Genomic DNA, 20717 nt, shown 5'->3' with positions numbered 1-20717 from the left:
CGCAGTCAAATGACTGAAACAAGTAAAAGAGTATATACATACATACATTACAGATTCAAGCCATCAATGGAACTGTAAAGATATGTAAAACTTTCCAAAAATTTAGCACATAAATACATATGCATGCATCTAGACATAAAAACGCATCCATAAAACAAACATACAAATCTGCGCATACACTAACACCAAATACTGCACACACACACATATGCACAAATACCTAGATGACGTTGATAAAAGTTCCAATGAAGGAGCCTTGAATCTATGTTAGAGTCCGGCTCTTTCTCTATGGAGAAGAAATAGAGAAATGAAACTGATTGATAGCATACATAGAGAGACAGAGTGAGAGAGAAACATGTAATGAATGAGAATAATGAAAAAAAGAAAAGATTCAAAAACATGACCAGAGGGACAAGTTTTCCTGCTTGAACAGTAGAAGGGAAAGAGTCATTCAGGTTTCTTTCTTCCATCAGAATACAGGAATGAAGAAGTGCCGTGGAAAGCAGGGAAGAAGACAGAAAGACAAATAGTATATATATCTTTGTGTGTATATATATATATATATCGTCATCATCATCATCCGTCGTTTAACGTCCGCTCTCCATGCTAGCACGGGTTGGACGATTTGACTGAGGACTGGTGAAACTAGATGGCTACACTAGACTCCAATCTGATTTGGCAGCATTTCTACAGCTGGATGCCCTTCCTAACGCCAACCACTCCGAGAGTGTAGTGGGTGTTTTTACGTGCCACCGGCACAAAGGCCAGTCAGGCAGTACTGGCAACGACCACGCTCAAAATGGTGTATTTTATGTGCCACCTGCACAAGAGCCAGTCCAGGGGCACTGGCAATGATCTCGCTTGAAAATCCTTGCACATGTCACGGGCACAAGTGCCAGAAAGGCGACGCTGGGCACAGGTGCCATCCCGATTTTGCTTTCGCTTGCCCCAATAAGTCTTCGCAACAAAATAAGCAACAAGGATATCTAGAGGTAATGCAGTACGATCGTTTCATGCAACTCCATTTAATTGAACAATGCAATCATTACATCAATTTAAAATGCAGAGCAATCCTCAGCTGCACAAAGACATAGAATTTAATTAAATTAGAACAGATGGACACATTAGTATAATTATACCTAAAGTCTCCAAGAAGTTAAGGAGATAGACAAAGAACATGTTGCTTTTACTACAACATATAAGTTACTGTAACTTATTTATTTATTATAACGAGAGGTAATATCAGGTGCAACTACCAAGTGGAAATAATCGCACAAATCATAGAACACTAAACCTTAGAAGTGAAGTAAGCTATCCTAGGTGTACACATGCACAAAACAAAGAAATATGATAGCAAGAGCCCCACATACCCACACAGCCACCACCGAAAAAAGAAAGGCTCTAACATTAACAACCATACATCATGAACATCATTTAACGTCCGTTTTCCATGCTGGCATGGGTTGGAAAGATTGACTGAAAACTGGTAAGCTGCACCAGGTTCCAATTTGATTTGGTATGGCTTTTACAGCGAGATACCCTTCCTAACATCAACCACTCCAAGAGTATAGTGGGTGATATTTACGTGCCATCAGCATGGGTGCCACTTATGTAACACTGGTATCAGCCACGATTACGATTTCACCTGGCTTGAAAGGTCTTCTCTAGCACAGTATGTCAACAAAGGTCTCAGTCATTTCTCACTGCCTCTGTGAGGCCCAACATTTGAAGGGTGCTTTTTACATGTAAGTTACACAACACTGGAATCAACCACAACTACGATTTCCCTTCGCTTTACAGGTCTTCTCATACACAGCATATTGTACACAATACATAATAATGCCCAAAGTAATAGGGTCCTCTCAAGTACGGCATATCACCCAATATTCAAAGGGTGCTTTTTATGGCACAGGTGAAAGTTATGCAACCCAGGTATCAGCCACGACTACAATTTCACTTGACTTGATGAGTCTTCTCAAGTACAACATATTGTACACAATACATAGTAATAGGAATTCAAGGACTATGGTACAATGTTGGATTTGGGGGACAAATAGTTTCCAACATTCTGAAGCAGTCCTACACTACGATCGAGAAACACTTTTTCAAGTCTACCAAATACCAAATACCCGCAATGTCCAGCTCACTTTTTCCACTAGTGCAGATAATAGGGACACGCAACGCAAGAAGACTACATCTCACTTCCGAAAGACTAATGAATCTAGAATAGACCAGAAAAATGAACTCATTGACGGCAATATTGATAATATTAAACTAGCTGACAGGACAAGAATAGTTAATAACAGAAGGGACTCGAATGCTAATACCAATATAACACACACTACGGGGTGGGGGTGGGGGGTAATAAACTAAGAGCCAGCAAATGAGGGAAGACAGGAAGTGTGAATCGCTAGAAATAGCAGACCACAAACACCTATGGATTGAAAGCTTACAAAATACGGCAGATTGTTAGAAACAAGCGCAGCAGAGTCATGTAGCAGGAACTATAACGCAATAAATAATAGGAACAGGGTACACGGTCTCTGTAATTGTGCTAGGAATAAAGTATGCACCTTAAACTCTAGATATTTGACAAAGAAACTAGTGAATAGATGCAAAATAACTTCTCAGTCTATGGAAGAAGACAGCTGCCCAAGCAGTGGGACAGAACCCAGATCCACCTGGTTGGGAAGCAAGCTTCTTTTCACACAGCCATACGTACACACACATTTATGTATTGGATACGCTGGCACATCACATACCGAATATACCATGTGTCAACATTATATAAAAGTCACAAATTACGGGATCTCAATGTCGTCACTTTTACTTTCTATCGCAATTCACTTTCATATTCTAAACAATTTATTTCCACTATTTTGGGACTGTAAACTGTATGTCAATTCAAATGTTTTTCAGGTATTCTTTCGTTGAGAACTGAAGTGCGGCATTTGTCCGAGATGATGGTAATTATAGTCGTGCTGAGCAACGTGTGATAGAAGCTGATGGAAAGTTCAAAGTAATAGAGCAGCCAGCTTGCGATTAGAGATAAATTTTACAGATCAACAATTATGGCCAAAATCACACGCACAAAGTTAAGCTAGAATTATAAATCTTTTAAACCATTTAATAAGTTGATCATAATCGTTGCACAACAAAATCATACTCGTGCACGATATTTATTTTAAAATTCCTAGGAAATCTGCATTAAGCTCAGCATATAAACTCTCATAGTTTATATTTTTGGAATTTTCTGAAAATTCTAACGAATTTGTATTCTACAGGGTGTCCACAAAATCTGGGTACATATGGATTAACATATACTTTAAGAAACTATTATTTCTTATATTTAACTGTTTATGTTATGATTTTATTTACTCCGTGTACTCATGTGGGAATTAACACATACTTTAAGAAATTATTATTTCTTATTTTTAATTGTTTATGCTACGATTTTATTTACTCCATATACCCAGACTTTGTGGACACCCTGTACAATCAGGAATTCACAAGGCTACGAAAAAATGTAATTTTTGTTGTTGTTGTTGTTGTTTTTTTATCATAGTTTAAAACAGGGTAACTGACAAGTTGTTAGTGACAACTCAGAAACTCAAAGCGATTGATTGCAAAATATTTGATCAAAACATTTATCTCCTTCTATCACTTCACATAGTGAATCTATTTACAAATAACAGATCGACATTTCAGTCTGGAAGTATTATCCTGTACAGCAAAACGACGACTTTCGGGAGCAAATATCTTTGTCCTAACATTGTTAGGTGTTTTCACTTGTAAAGAGTTGCTGTACCGTTGAAGAATAACAATTCTCTCACTTACACACATTATTACAGATTTATTATTCAAGGAAATCTTTGTCAACTTACCGTTCTTCACATGCAATTAGTCAGTGCACAATTAACAATTAAATCGACCTCTTCGTGGGACAAAGTATGAAGTTGTCCCCCTTTATATGCTGTGTATTTCTTAAATTCTCCGGTAGAAGGAGAGAGTTGCCAATTGAAACTTGCTAAAAAGCACAAATTAAAAGGGAAAAATACTTTAAAATAACACCGGAGCAAAAAAATCGAATAAACAGATGTAAATATCAAAAAAATTTATTAAAAAAAATTTCGGTTTAATTAAAATCAAATTTACGGTTATGAATTTGTGTTGCAAGATTCCTGATGTGAAATCGTGTGTAGAAACCGGTATTGTATTTCGGGACGGTAATTTTTTTTGCCAAATAAACACACGCACTATATATTTTTTCTTCACTCGTTTATTACTGTTCTTATTCTATTATTTTAACTCATGTCCCTGGTCCTGAAATCTTTCGTAACATATCTGCGACCACTTCAGCGACACTTTTCATTTTCATGTTAGTTTTTGCTCCACTTGAGCAGAACACACACGAAAACGAAAGTGTTGCTGAAGAGGTCACAGATGTGTGACGAAAGATTTCCAGACAATGGACATAGGTTAAAGTTTTTAAAAATAAGAACAGTAGGCGCAGGAGTGGCTGTGTGGTAAGTAGCTTGCTTACCGACCACATGGTTCTGGGTTCAGTCCCCACTGCGTGGCACCTTGGGTAAGTGTCTTCTACTATAGCCCAGGGCCGACCAAAGCTTTGTGAGTGGATTTGGTAGATGGAAACTGAAAGAAGCCTGTCGTATATATGTATATATATATGTGTGTGTGTGCATATGTTTGTGTTTGTCCCCCCCAACATCGCTTGACAACAGATGCTGGTGCGTTTACGTCCCCGTAATTTAGCGGTTCTTACAAAGAATAAGTCCTGGGGTCGATTTGTTCGACTAAAGGCGGTGCTCCAGCATGGCCGCAGTCAAATGACTGAAACAAGTAAAAGAGAGAACGAGAGTAATAAACAAGTGAAAAAATATATAGTGCATGTGTTTATTTGGCAAAAAAAAAAAAGGCCGTCCCGAAATACAACAATAAAATCTAATTAACATTCTTCTTTTCGGTGAACTTGCAAGAGACAAACTGTAGACGAGGACTTGCAAAGTAGATAATGAAGTGGTCGACAGAAAAGAGACTAGCTTTAATTGTGGTTTGTATCCTCTCATACGTTGCAAATTATTTAACACAAAATATTCAACACTTCAAAACATCCTTGTTTGCGGTTATTTTTATGTTTAGCATAACAAAAGCTGTATTCCATAATGTTCTGGAAGAACTAATTAAAAGTGAAAAAAAAACTGAAAACTGAAAGCACTGTAAAACAACACCGATTGCAGTATTTCTTGCAATCTCCCCCAGTGAAAGCTGTGCATTGGAGATTGGGTGTGCAAGGTGAGGTGCTGAATGTTTCTCTATTAGATATTTTCCACATGGTGTTGGGTTCAGACAGCGACATGATGATACATCTTGCTTCAGTGGAAGCCTGACTAGAACTGACTAAAAAACTTCCCCATGTCTGGTGATAGGCAGCAGCATGTGTTTATGCACAAGTTAAAGTAGTTGGCTACACTAACTAAATCATGCATAGATGGATAACTGTTCTGCCAAAGGGAAATAGTACTCCTACATTCCATTTATTTTCATTCCTTAATATTTTAGATCTAGAAAAAACTCTGTCAAAGCATTTATGATACATGTATTTTCTTTTCCCTTATTTTCCTACTCAAAGAATTATAGGTGCTGGTACAGTAATGAGCCACATCAAGCATTCAATTCGCAGAAGAAAGGTTAGGTGATGTTTGAAAGAGTATGATCAAGAATACAAGTGGCCAAATGTGGTTCCACCAAAAGATCTCTACTGTGGAGATCAAGGACTCTTTCTACATTGAGAGATTACAACTCCTGTATTTTAGACTTGTGGTTAGAAAGTTGCATAAAAGACTCACAAGGCAGATTCTTCAAGCCTAACTAAAAGGCAGTCCTAGGGATAGACCAAGAAATAGATGATTGGATAATAGTCATTATTTCAGTTGCTTATACTTCAGATTCCAACTGGAGACTGAAATGATCATTGTCTCTGATTGTACCCTTGTAATGAGGTATCTCAGGTCCCTACCCACATCAACCCTTCCACAAGTACTGGCCAGAGAATGTGGATGGATTTCTAAGTAAAACAAGGAAACCTGTTTAGTGTATGCTAGGAGATGTCATTGTGAAATAAAATGAAAATCAGTGGTGGGGGTACCAAACTGTAGTTAGAAGCCACATGTACAAGGTATTTTGTAAATTTTCTTTGTTATTTAAACATCTTTCCTTGGTTCAATACAATCTTTATTTCCATTTGAAAGGTCATAAAAGTCCCTGTAATCAACCCGTTTTATATTGCAAGTTTGTTCATCCAGGATTAATCAATGCTTAAACACAATCCATGCCCCCACCCCACACAATACCATATTTACTCATATAATTTGCAATCCTAATGACATTCATATGCAACAATCATGTGATATCAAGACAAGAAGATACAGACATACATGTATATAACACAGACACATGCATGAATATATGTATATAATGTCAAAATAAAAACCATCATAGTGTTGTAGGACACATGTAGCATAGAGTACTTGACTGTATGGGCTAAGCCTCATCTATCTTAAGACAAATTTCAACATAATTTATTGCTTCCAGGCTGGCATGGCCATTACAAATTCGTTCAAACATTGGCGAGGCTTAGCCTGCACAGTTAAGTGCAGTACAATAGAAGTAACCTGCACTACTACAGTAGTTTTTATTTTAAGATTATCTTCACTCTCTTACCTCATCAAAACATTACTTGCTGAAACAATACAACATAAATTATTGGGTCATCCCATAAATAACACGGTTTTTTCAATTGTATGAACTAAAAGTCAGAGGGGAAGTTGGAAGGGAACAGGATGTAATTTTACCTTGTTTTCATTCTCAGTGCAAGTTTGGAAGAGTCCACTTTGATTTTAACAGTTATTTTTTCAAAGCTATTGTGGAAGTGACAAAGGAGCATATTCAGCATATTTTGATTTATGAGTTCAATAAAGGCAACAACACAACGGAAAATGCAAGGAATACTAATGCAGCATATGGGGATTGGAAAATAAGCATAAGCCAGTGTCAACGGTGGTTCCAGAAATTCCGAGCCGGATACTACAGCCTAGAAGACGAGCCTCATCCTGGAAGATCTGTAGAGCTCGATGAGGAGGTCCTGCAAACCCTGGTGGAACAAAATCCCATTGTAACTATTGAGAAGACAGCAGAGAAGCTTGGATTTGGTCATTCAACACTTCATCAACACCTGCATAACATCAGAAAATGACCATCTTTGGTTTCAAGACGAAAGATGGTCTACCATCAGGATAATGCTTGCCACATGCAGCGATAACATTCCGACAGCTGGAGCAGTTTGCCCAATCTGATTATCATTTATTTTGCAGACTTCAAAATCACTTGGACAGGAAAAATATGAATTCTGTAGATGAGGTCAGAACAGTACTAGAAGAGTATTTTTCGTCACACACAAGTGGATTTTAGAAGAGGGGCATTGCAAATATACCAGCTAGATGGCAGAGCATTGAAGAAAATGAAGGAGAGTATGTTTTAGATTAAAAAGAACTTTATCTTAATTTTGAAAAATAAATATTAAAAAAAAACGCATTATTTATGGGATGACCCAATACATACATACATATATACACACACACAGGTTTTTCTCAAGTTGCCATCTACCAAATACACTAGCAAGGCTTTGGTCAGTTCAGGGTATATAAGACACTTATCCAAGATGTTATGCAGTGGGAATGAACCCAAACCCATGTGGTTTGAAAGCAAACTTCTTTATCACACAGCCAAGTGATGAACATTTTGAAAGTGTGATTTTATTAAAATATAAATAAAGTTATGGTAGGATATATATAAAATATAGAGTCGAATAGTTGCTCTTATATATTGTTACATCGTAGGTTGTGTGTGAATACATTTATAGTTATATAAGATAATCTTTATTAATGGTTAAATAAGACAATAATCTTTAGAAGCAATTTTGACAGTATTTATATCCAGTTTTAATATAATGTACCATATCCTTGTATGTTATAACAGGCTACAAAGAGAGAACATGGCTATAAAACAATTACTCAAAGAACCATGATCATATGATTTATGTCAAATGTCCGTCGATTATTAGCAAAAACTTGCAGATCTGCCTTTGTACATGCCAACTGTTTAGCAATAATATTTTTACTGAATTTAAGTTTATTGGTAAGACTTCTGTTGTCTCATATGTATTTTCAGATTGTTCTTTTCCTTAGTAGAAAAACTTTCTCTCTGAGACACTAGCAACTCAATCACATCATTCTCTGACTTTTTCAAATCCTACATCCTTTGCAAGTGTCACAATATCCTTCCGAATTTCATGTAGACTTTCTGCTTGAGGAAAACTTGTAAAGTCACAGATACAATCTGGCCATATACTTTCCCAAGTACTATTCAAAGTTGAAGGTTTCACTTCATCTTATCATTCAGCTATATTACACACAGTATTCATTATGTTGAATTTCCTCCAGAAATCTCTAATTGTAGGTTTCTCCTCCCTGTCAATTGCTTTCATATGTTGTTTGAAAGTTTTTCTCATATATGCACTTTGAAAGTTCTCATCAATGCTTATCAGTTAACAAGATAGTGTACCATCGTCTTTAACTTTTAGCATGGGTTCTCCTGCTATTTTTAACTTCACTTGTTTCCACTGACCTTTCACAAATGATAGACTGCATTACTTATTTGCTTTAAACCACATTCTTGACCAAGTACTTCGTCCATCGAATTTACTATCCAGAACTATTTGCACATCCTTTTAGTCTCTTTGTTAGTATTGTTATGTCATCCATGAATATCTTCTTAGGTGATTTCTCTTGAGCTGTAATAACTACAACAATTCCAGTCTCAAGATGATACCAGTCTGTTGTGAAATTTTCTCTCATGAACCACATTTTGAAATTGTTATAGCAGCTCCTCATCAGATCCTTAATTTTCTCTCATATATAAAAGAAGTCCATAGCTTCCATCTAAAATTTGTATGGTGCAGAACTGTTATAACATGCATGTACACGTCTGGTGAAAAATGCTATTATACAAATAAATAGTTGGTTGTGGTTATCTAAAATAACTTATCGCAGAAATATATGTTGAGACAGAACGCACTCTGTACTACTCAAACATACTACTCACACACTATCTACTCTCTCTCTCTCTCCGTCCCTCTCTCTCCATCCCTCTCTCTCTTATAAAACGCCTTCAAAGTTCTTTTCGTACTGGCTTCAGATTTTGGATTACATCAACTCCCAGTGCTTGACTGGTACTTATTTTATGGACCTCAAATGGGTGAAAGATAAAGTTGACCACAGCAGAATTTGAACTCAGAAGATAAAGACAGATGAAATGCTACTAAGCATTTTGCTCAGTGCCGTAGCAATTCAGCCAGTTCACCGCCTTAGGTTCTACACACATCACATTCCCTATATTCTTCCTTTCGCCTTACTGCCTTTAGGCCTACTTGATAGCTTCTTTACAGGCAAGGGAAACTGAAGGAAAATCCAATAGCAGTTATGATTAATTATCCAAAACAAATATGTAGTAATTCTGAGTTAAAGACATAAATACACATACAAAAACACACACGTGTTGGCATACATGCTGATATGTAGTTGTATTCAAGAGTTGTTGGGTCAATAGTGGTGATGATGTGGGTTGCATTGGTTTAGATGTGATGGTGGGCAGGTACTGCTGGGGGTGTGGTGGTTATATCATTTTGGCTATCCCAAGTCAATCCCCATAGACCTAAGATCGAAGGCATTTCATTCAACTTCCAAAATACACCAGGACACCTTATTATAGGCTTTTATTTGAAATGTATTTGCTTATCTATTTCCAACTATGGCGAAGGTGCGTGTCTTAGTGGTTAGGCCATTCAGCCCATGTGTCTGAGTATGTGAGTTCGATTCCCAACAGTGCACTGTATCCTTGGGGCAAACACTTTATTTCACACTGCTCTAATTCACTCGGCTAATAAGTCGTACCTGTAATTCAAATGGCCAGCATTGTCACATTCTGTGTCCTGCTGACTCTCCCTGAAAACTGCATTAAAGATACGTGTGTCTGTGTCTGTGCAGTTCTTCAGTGCTCAGCCACTTGCACATTAGTTTCATGAGCAGGCTGTTCCATTAACTGGATCAATTAGGACCCTTGTCATTGTAACCAAGAGTGCCATTTCAGATATTGTTCCTGTTATTGTTGGTGTTGGTAATGATGACAGAAACACACATGCACACATTCATGTATGCATATATTTGAGGCGAGATGACAAAGGACAGACATACCTAGCACCCTGCCGTAATCAAGAAAGTACATACTCTACTGCAGAAGTTTTAAGACTGATCCTTCTGGTGGTGAAAAGCTCTCATGAAAGTGCCACAGAAAAGCACCCATGTGGCGTCATGTAAAAGTTCCCGTACAGTCCTATGTAAAGGTGCCCATGTGGTGTCACATGAAAGCACCCAGCACTCTGGAAAGTGGTTGGTGTTAGGAAGGCCATCCAGCTGTAGAAACCATGCAAAATTAGATTGTGGTCAAACCATCCAGCCCATACCAGCAGGGACAATGGACGTTAAATGATGATGATGATATATATACACACTTGTTTTATGTTCATTATATATACCTACGCATACAGAATGTGGCAATAACATGTATCTCAAAGAAAGAACAATGATTATAGAGAAGAGTTGATGGATTTCCTGATTTATCAGAATAAAAGACATGAAAATATTGGTTGTTTTCAGATGCAATGAACTTTGACAAAGATATAGTCACATTTTTTATATGCATAGATATATGTCTATTCAAGTGACAGTTTTGAGAGAATGATTTACCCTAAACAGCAGAATGATATGGCTTCTTCCCTGTGTGAATACGTTTGTGCATAGTTAATTTACCTTTTGCAGGGAATGATTTACCACAGGTATCACAGTGAAATGGCTTCTCCCCTGTGTGAATACGTACGTGCAGACTTAATTTACCTTTCTCGGAGAATGATTTCCCACAGATATCACACTGATATGGCTTCTCCCCTGTATGAATACGTTCATGTTTGGTTAAAGTGCCACTTTGAGAGAATGATTTACCACAGATATCACAGTGAAAAGGCTTCTCTCCTGTATGAATACGTTGATGTTTAATTAATATGCTACCTGCAGAAAATGATTTACCACAAATATCACAGTGAAATGGCTTCTCTCCTGTGTGAATACGTATGTGCATGGTTAATTTGCCATTTTCAGAGAATGATTTACCACAGACATCACAGTGATATGGTTTCTCCCCTGTATGAATACGTTCATGTTTGGTTAAAGTGCTACTCTGAGAGAATGATTTACCACAGATATTACACTGAAATGGCTTCTCTCCAGTATGAATACGCTTGTGAGATGTTAAGCCACTTCCAACAGAGAATAATTTACCACAGATATCACAGTGAAACGGTTTCTCTCCAGTATGAATACGCTTGTGAGATATTAAAGCACTTCCAACAGAGAATGATTTACCACAGATATCACAATCAAACGGCTTCTCTCCTGTATGAATACGTTTGTGATAAGTCAAAACGCTACTTTGAGAGAATGATTTCCCACATATATCACAGTGAAATGGCTTCTCCCCCGTATGAATACGTTTGTGAGATATTAAGGCACTTCCACAAGAGGATAATTTACCACAGATATCACAGTGAAATAGCTTCTCTCTAATATGAATACGTTTGTGCTTAGTTATGTCACTTCGAACAGGGAATGATTCACCACAGATATCACAGTGAAATGGCTTCTCTCCTGTATGTATACGTTTGTGAGTAGTTAAACTATGTTTGTAAGTGAAAAACGTTTTACAGATATCACACTGATATCTTGATTGTGGTTTCTCTTTTGACATCACCTCTTTATAAAAATATATTCTACAGCTTTCTCAGACAATCCTCATTTTGCTTTTATCAGCACAATATATGCCAAAGCATTTCCTGTTCAATTCCACAGTTTATTCCTTTATTACTGTTCTCTTTCCTTCGGCTGCAATCTTTGTTAATATCTGAAGATGCTGTAAGATTCTTTTCAAAATTACCGAAGTTTGATTTCTGTATAAAATCACTCTGTAGACATTCCAAACATTTAAGAAGAGAAATGTTGCTATCAATCTCACTTCAGAAGAAATATTTCACTGTAATTCTCTAGGATTATTAAAAATCTATTCTGAACAATATTTTCTTTCAGTTTTAGAAGGTGATAAATATTCATGGAAACAATACTGTGATGCCAATGTCATCTGATATTCTGAAATAAAAGAGAGAAACAACAGTGTAAGATTTAGAGGACATTTTAAAAGCAGAGATGAAACAGTGGATTACAACTAAAACCATCACCGTTACTAAGACCAACTCTAACATTATGTCAGGTTTGGAATACCAACATCATTCTAGAGGCTATGCTTCTCATAATGTGTCTATGTAAATATATCATCATCATCATCTTGTATGTGTCTAAATATATATGTCATGGTCTCTTCTATGCCCTTAATTATAATTGTATTTTATACTATTATAAATTCTCTATATATGAATTTACCTTAATAGGTCTATATTATATGCTGGCCACTGATAAAATCTTTGATCATTTTTATCCTTTATTATTACATATATATATATATATATATATATTCATTCTTCCTTTTTACTTGTTTCAGTCATTTGACTGTGGCCATGCTGGAGCACCACCTTTTAGTTGAAGAAATCAACCCCAGGATTTATTCTTTGTATGCCTAGTCCTTATTCTCTTTTGCCAAACTGTAAACAGACACATATACATATATATATATATATATACTGGCAGTATAGCCCGGCGCTGCCCGGGATTAAGCTAGGATTATTAAGTGATCAAGTGCTTTATTTAAAACCAAAATAAGTAACATGGACATCAGATTTGAGCAAAATCCGTTGAAATTGGTTTGGCTGAAAATGGTTTGCTGGCAATTTGATTGGGAAATCCCATATGGAATCAGTTTATTGGTTATTTCCACTCATTGACTGTTTTTTTTTAAAGTTGCATTAGAGATCTGCCTAGGAAAAGGTTGATCTGAAGGTTTGCATTGGGGATCTGGATTGGAGTAACTTAGGAAAACTTACCAACACCCTTAACCAAAAAATAAGGGGCCTGTCCCTTCTAGGTTAACTCTAACCCTAACCCTAACACCAACCCTAATCCTAATCCTAACCCTAACACTAACCTTAACCCTAACCCTAAAACCCTAATTCCCAGTGTATTCAAACCATACCATAAATCTAACTACAACCTTAAATACATAAACTACAAAAGCATTCAACCCAAATGCATAACTCAATCCATAGTCAGAAACATTTCCACTTGCATATCCAGATTGTCGGTAATAAGGACATTTTTAAAGAAAACAATAATTGCTATAATAAAGCTTTAGAAGATGCAGGATACAAAGATAAAATATTACATAGCTCAGTGAACCAAACCAAAATGGATAAATGTAATAAGGTAATCTGTAGAATAGCAAATTACTCCCCCGCCCACAAAAAAAAATAACCATAACAACCAGATGCACCCCCATAACAGAATAGAGAAAACAACAAGAAAAGTGGTGGGGGTGAATACACAGGATACAACCAAAAAAATATACAGTTTATACAGTAGCAAAAAACATTCAAACAAGAGGGAATATCAGGTATAGTGGAGATAATGGCAGAAACCATAGAACGCTGAATCTTATGCCAGGCGTACACATACGCAAAACGTAAAGAAATATGATAGCAAGAGCCCCACGCACCTGGACGGCAACAAAAGAAAAAAGAAAGGACTTAACATTAACAACCACACATCATTTAATATCCATTTTCAATTGTTGGCAAGAATTGGATGGTTTGACTGAAAATTGGTAAGCTGGGGAGCTGCACCGGGTTCCAATCTGATTTGGCACGGATTCTCTGGCTGAATGCCCTTCCTAACATCAATTCCTCCAAGTATGTAGTCGTTGACATTTACGTGCGACCAGCATCGGTGCTAGTTATGTAAAACCAGCATCAGCTACGACTACAATTTCATCAGGTTTGCTCAAGCACAGTATATCGACAAAGGTCTCAGTCATTTGTCAATATGAGGGACAATTCTATAGGACCGCCACATTTAGTTGACAAATATATTAAGGCAAACACAAGTAAAACGCAAATTCTTTCCACTTTAATGTGTTTGTATGTATTCAATTTCGATTTGTATATGTTCGTCAATTCGCTACGATCTCTTTAAAGCAAATAAAATCAAAAATTTTAATTGGGGGGGGGGTATTGAAAAACCTCAATATATAACACTAACAAGTAGGGTATAAGGGAGAGATGGGCTAAAAATAACAGCTAGATAGCCTTTAAATCACGCACCATCAACCCTTTTTCCTTTGGTTTTAGCACAATCGTATGAATTCTCATGTGGAGAATATAAATTCGCAAAAAAATTTTCAAGAATTCCAAAAACTAAAAAAGTGATGGGAGCTTATATGGGGTGTTTAAACCAGAATTAAGGAATATAAAATAATTTAACAAAACATTTATCTCGTTATATCGCTTTATATGTAACAATGGAGTGTGTGTCTTTAAAAATACAGATCGACATTTCAGCCTGGAAGTATTATCCTTTCAAGTTGCGGAGTAAATATCTTTGTCCCAATGTTGTCGTGTGTTTTCACTTGAAAAGAGCTGCTGTACCGTTGAAGGATTCACAGAATAACAATTCTCTCACTTACATTATTACAGATTTATTATTCAAGTAAATCTTTGTCAACTTACCGTTCCTCATATGCAATTAGTCGGTGCACAATTAACAACAATTAAACTGACATCGTCCTAATCACGTATATCTTACAAAATATGAAGTTATTCCCCTTTATATGTGTATTATTTTAATTCTCCGGTAGAGGGAGAAAGAGGGTTGCCAATTGAAACTTGCTAAAAACACAAATTGAAAGTGAAAGGTACTTTGAAATCGCACGTGAGCAAATAAGCGAATAAACAGGTGTAAATATCTAAAGATTTATATTACAAATTTCAGTTCTACTTCAATTAAAATCAAACTAACATTCTTCTTTTTATGTTTACTCCTGTACGACATTGTCCGTGAACTTGCAAGAAACAAGCTGAAGACAAGGACGTTTATTGCAAACCAGTTAACGAACTGGGCGAAATAAAAGGGACTCTGGCTTCAGTTAGTGGTTTGCATCCTCTCTCACGCTTTAGATGTTTAACACACGATAATCTATACTTCAAAACATCCTCGTTTGGAGTTATTTTTACGCATAGCGTACGAAAAGCGGCATTCTTTCGGTATACCCCTCATGTCTGTCAAAATTCAATCATATGGGACTATATGATTGTTCGTTAATTTCCGTAGAAGATTTTTTATCTATTTACTTTTGTTTTCATGACGTTTTGAAGGCGACGTTTGATTTGAAGTGAGAGGAGAAAGAGAGTGAGGCTGTGTGTTATGTATTTTTTTTTTTTTTTGCATGTGTAGCGTACGCTTGAGGGAAATTCCTCTCTCTCTGTTACATATACATAAATACGGACGTAGTAGATAACAGCTAGTCTTCGGCCGCCCTTTTGGACCCTGTTGTGTCCACTACTCTGATTGGTTGGTATTGGGGCAATTTGTCTCTTGCTCTATTGTGCACCAATATGCAACCCAACCAGTTGCAGCCTTCAAATAAGGTCACGTGAGACAGTCTCTTCTAAACCTCAGTGTGAGCTGACTGCTCACTATAAAACTCTAGCTTCACACCATCTCGATGTTTTTCCGTTCCAGACCTTTTGAGGTCTAGCCACTGAACACAGGGGGGATGTACCAAATCCTTGTATGTTATAAAAGGCTACAAACAGAGAATCTGGCTATAAAACAATTGTTCAAACAAAGAACCATGAATATGATTTATGTCAAAGGTTCACAAATTGTCAGCATAAACCTGCAAACATTCCTCTATACGTGCCAACCCTTCAACAATAATATTTTTAGTGAATTTAACTGTCATTAGGACTTCTGTCGTGTCATCTGTATATTCATTTCTTTCTCTAAGAGTATCACCTCTTCAATGGATAAACTTTCTCTTTGAAACACTGGTAACCCAATCACATCAAATCCTACATCCTTTGCAAGTGTCACAATATCCTTCCCAATTCCATGTAGACTTTCTGCTTGAGGAAAACTTGTAATGTCACAGATACAGTCTGGCTATATACTGTTCCAAGAACTATTCAAAGTTGAAGGTTTCACATCATCCCGCTATATTACCCAAAGCATCCATTATGTTGAACTTCCTCCAGAAATCTCTAATTGTAGGTTTCTCCTCCCTGTCAATTGCTTTCATATGTTGTTTGAAAGTTCTTTTCATATATAGACTTTGAAAGTTCTCTTATAATATGCCATAAAGGTTCTCTGCAAATTAGTTTCAAATTTTGATGCAAAGCCAATAATTTCTGGGGATTTCATCAATTCCCAGTGCTTGACTGGTACTTATTTTATGGACCCCAAAAGGATGAAAGGTAAAGTTGACCACAGTAGAATTTGAACTCAGAACATAAGGACAGATGAAATGCTACTAAGCATTTTGCTCAGGGCATGAGCAATTCTGCCAGCTCACCATCTTAGATTCTTCTCATATTATATTTCTTTCAAATCAGCTTTTATGAGACACAAAAGGGTTTTCATTACAAGTTTCACCTTCCTCTTACAGTAAATCATCATATAAACTTTTGGCTCTTTTGAATTACTTGTTTATAGGCACATTACACCAATTCTGATCCTCCATCCATATACTCGTGTGTTTTAAGCACCCACCAATGCTAGCATGGAAGGCGGACGTTAAACGATGCTGATTACATGTATGGAAAAATAAGCTCTCACAATTAATGGAGGAGCTTCTTCAGCATAGTATTCACTCAGTAGTCAAATATCAATCCTGGTGTGACATTTCAAAATATAATGTTTTGCCAAACTGAGTTTTACTTCTGCTCCAAATCTTTTTAGAAACATCAAGTTTAATAACCAGTGTAATCGCTTTCCAGTTCCTTCCCGCATTACTACCTTCAGGCCTACTTGATAGCTCCTTTCCAAATATTTCATATTGAAAGAAGATCCAATAGCAGTGGCAATTGATTATCCAAATCAAATATATAGTAAAAAAAATTTGAAAAGATTTACTATGTGGGAGTAAAACATTTTCTTATTTCTACGGAAGTAATAATAGAAATAAGATGACTCAGGAAGAGAAAATACTATATGCGGGGTTACCAGATTTTATAGGCAATTCAACCCTTGCACTTCTGATTTAAAACAAATACACATACACACACATCTTGGCATACAGTCTGATATTCAGTTGAACTCAAAAGTTGTTGCGTCAATGATGTCGGTTACATTAGTCTACATGTGATGGTGGGCAGGTGTGGTGGTCATATTGTTGTTGCAAATTATATTATTGTGGCTATCTCATCAATCTAAATCAATCCCCATAGACCTAACATCAAAGACATTTCATTCAACTTTCAAAATACATTAGGACACCACATTATATGCTTTTATTTGAAACATATTCACTTATCTATTTCAAACTATTGTGAAGGTGCATGGATTAGTGGTTAGGCCATTCAGTTCATGGATCTTGCCATACAGTAATCCACAGAATTGTTAAGACCGATCATTCTGGTGGTGTAAAGCATTTATGGCAGTACCACAGAAAAGCGCCCATGTTGTGTGTGGTGTCACATAAATGCATGCATGCTGTGTCACATAGAAGCACCCAGCTGTAGAAACCATGCCAAATCACACTGGAGTCTGGTGTAACTCACCAGCTTGCCAGGTTAGGCCAAGCCATCCAACCTATGCCAGCAGGGATAATGGACATTAAATGATGATGTAGACAGAGTATAAGTGCCTTGAGAGAAAAGTTGGATCTAAGAAGCCTCAGATGTGTGAGAGACGACTGCACTGGTATGGTTGTGGTGCAAATGGATGATAGTAGCTGTGTGAAAAAGTGTCACACCCTAGCAGTCGAGGGAAACTGTGGAAGAGGTAGACCCAGGAAGACCTGGGATGAGGTGGTGAAGCATGACCTTCGAACATTAGGCCTCACTGAGGCAATGACTAGTGACTGAGACCTTTGGAAATATGCTGTGCTTGAGAAGACCCAGCAGACCAAGTGAGACCATAACCTGTGGCCAGGCCAAGTGAGACCATAACTTGTGGCCTATGCCGGTGGTGTAACCAGCCCATTTAGGCATACCTTTCTTTCATTGGACACTAAACTATGCTTGTGAAGACCTGTTGAGGCAAGTGAAATCGGAATCGAATTCGATGACAGCACCGCATGACTGGCATCCGTGCTAGTGGAGTGCTAAGAGCACCATCCGAGCGTGATCATGACCAGAGCTGCTGCGTGGCACGTAAAAAATACCATTCGAGCGTGATCGTTACCAGCGTCGCCTTACTGCCACTTGTGCTGATGGTACATGGAAAACACCATTTGAGCATGGCCTTTGCCAGTACCACCTGACTGGCCCTCATGCCGGTGGCATGTAAAAGGACCCACTACACTCTCGGAGTGGTTGGCGTTAGGAAGGGCATCCAGCTGTAGAAATGCTACCAGATCAGATTGGAGCCTGGTGCAGCCATCTGGCTCACTAGTCCCCAGTCAAACCGTCCAACCCATGCCAGCATGGAAAGCGGACGTTAAACGATGATGATGATACACACACACACACTCATTTTATGTTCATTATATATACCTATGCATATGTGTGTGTTAATATAATATTAGTTTTTCAAATTCCTAGCTATTATACGCTGATTTTAACTAAAGTGCAAGTGGCCACTGAGCTATGCGAAAAGTGCAGTTTTAAACTACGCAATGAGTTTCCTTAAGAGCAAATTTACAGTTCCTATCCCAAAATTAGTGGTCATACTTTAAAATTACCATTAGGGCAAAATTTGAGGTGGCTGTAACATGGAGGATACCTCCAAATATAAGATATATCGTTGGGTGGTTGTTCTGACATTCTGTTAGATTTTCTGTTATGTGTGAATACATTTGTGGTTATATAATTTTATTTATGGTTACATTGTTGTTGTTTGTTCCTTCTTGAGCCATGCTCAGCTCATAAGGATTGGTTTCCCGGTTTCATTTGCGAATAGGTTTCCCACCTGGATGGGACGCGGTTTGTCGCAGGTGAGCTGCTAGATGCAGGAGGAAAGAATGAGGGAAAGTTGTGGCGAAAGAGACAGCAGAAGATCACCATTACCTTCTGCCAGAGCCGCTTAGAATTTAGGTGTTTCGCTCATAAACACACGCATCACCTGGTCTGAGATTCGAACCTGCGATCCCTTGACCGCAAGTTCGCTGCTCTAACCACTAGGCCATGTGCCTCCACTTTAGTTACATTTAATAAGTATTTTTAGAATCAATTTTGACAGAGTATTTCTATGCAGTTTTATTTTAAAACTAGATACAGATAGAATACCACATTCCTTGTATGTTGTAAGAGGTTTCTAAAAGTGCTACAAAGAATATGGAATAAAATACAACCTCAAAGATAGAACAATGAGTATGATTATAGTGAAGAGTTTATGGATTACTGTTAAAAATCACACTGCCATTTCCTGATTTATCAGAGAAACAGATCTGAAAACGTTGGTTGTTATGAGATGCAATGATCTCTGACAATATAGTCACACTTTTGTACACATACATGTCTATTTGAGAGACAGTTTCAAGAGAATGATTTACCCTAGATAGCACAATCATAAAGATTCTCCCCTGTGGGAACACGTTTGTGCATAATTAATTTACTTTTTACAGAGAATGATTTACCACAGATACCACACTGATATGGTTTATCCCCAGTATGAATACGTTTGTGTTTGGTTAAAACATTACTTTGAGAGAATGATTTACCACAGATATCACACTGATATGGTTTCTCTCCTGTGTGAATACGTTTGTGATCAGTTAAAGTCCTACTTTGAGAGAATGATTTACCACAGATATCACACTGATATGGTTTCTCTCCTGTATGAATACGCTTGTGATCAGTTAAAGTCCTATTTCGATAGAATGAGTTACCACAGATATCACAGTGAAATGGCTTCTCCCCAGTATGAATACGCTTGTGATCAGTTAAATTCCTACTTCGAGAGAATGATTCACCACAGATATCACAGTGAAACGGTTTCTCTCCTGTATGAATACGCTTGTGAGTTATTAAGGCACTTCCAACAGTGAATGATTTACCACAGATATCACATTGAAATGGCTTCTCTCCAGTATGAATACGCTTGTGAGGAGCTACAGAACTTTTGAAAAGAAACGATTTACCACAGATATCACAGTGAAATGGTTTCTCTCCTGTATGAATACGCTTGTGAGATATTAAGGCACTCCCACAAGAGCATAATTTACCACAGATATCACAGTGAAATAGCCTCTTTCCAGAATGAATACGTTCGTGATTAGTTAAGTCACTTCGAACAGAGAATGATTCACCACAGATATCACAGTGAAATGGCTTCTCTCCTGTATGTATACGTTTGTGTGTAGTTAAACTATGTTTGTAAGTGAAAAACGTTTTACAGATATTGCACTGATATCTTGATTGTGGTTTCTCT

At 37.3% G+C, this 20717-nt stretch overlaps 2 protein-coding genes across 3 annotated transcripts in view; both read right to left on the bottom strand.

Moving 5' to 3' along the window:
* Positions 1–20717, bottom strand: part of LOC128251164 (zinc finger protein 479-like) — a 27079-nt gene that overhangs the window by 3376 nt on the left and 2986 nt on the right. The window lies entirely within an intron of this gene.
* LOC106874834 (zinc finger protein 345) lies at positions 4100–15452 on the bottom strand. The gene is made up of 2 exons (XM_052977671.1): positions 14855–15452; positions 4100–12329 (listed from the first exon to the last, which is right to left on the bottom strand). Exon 2 carries the CDS (start codon positions 11932–11934, stop codon positions 10882–10884), a length of 1053 nt encoding a protein of 350 aa, XP_052833631.1. The 5' UTR covers positions 11935–12329; positions 14855–15452; the 3' UTR covers positions 4100–10881.

The sequence above is a fragment of the Octopus bimaculoides genome, chromosome 28 (genome assembly GCF_001194135.2).
Source record: "Octopus bimaculoides isolate UCB-OBI-ISO-001 chromosome 28, ASM119413v2, whole genome shotgun sequence".
NCBI classification, from domain to species: domain Eukaryota; kingdom Metazoa; phylum Mollusca; class Cephalopoda; order Octopoda; family Octopodidae; genus Octopus; species Octopus bimaculoides.
Note: the sequence above shows the minus strand (reverse complement) of the source record. Positions and strands in the feature narration are given on the sequence as shown.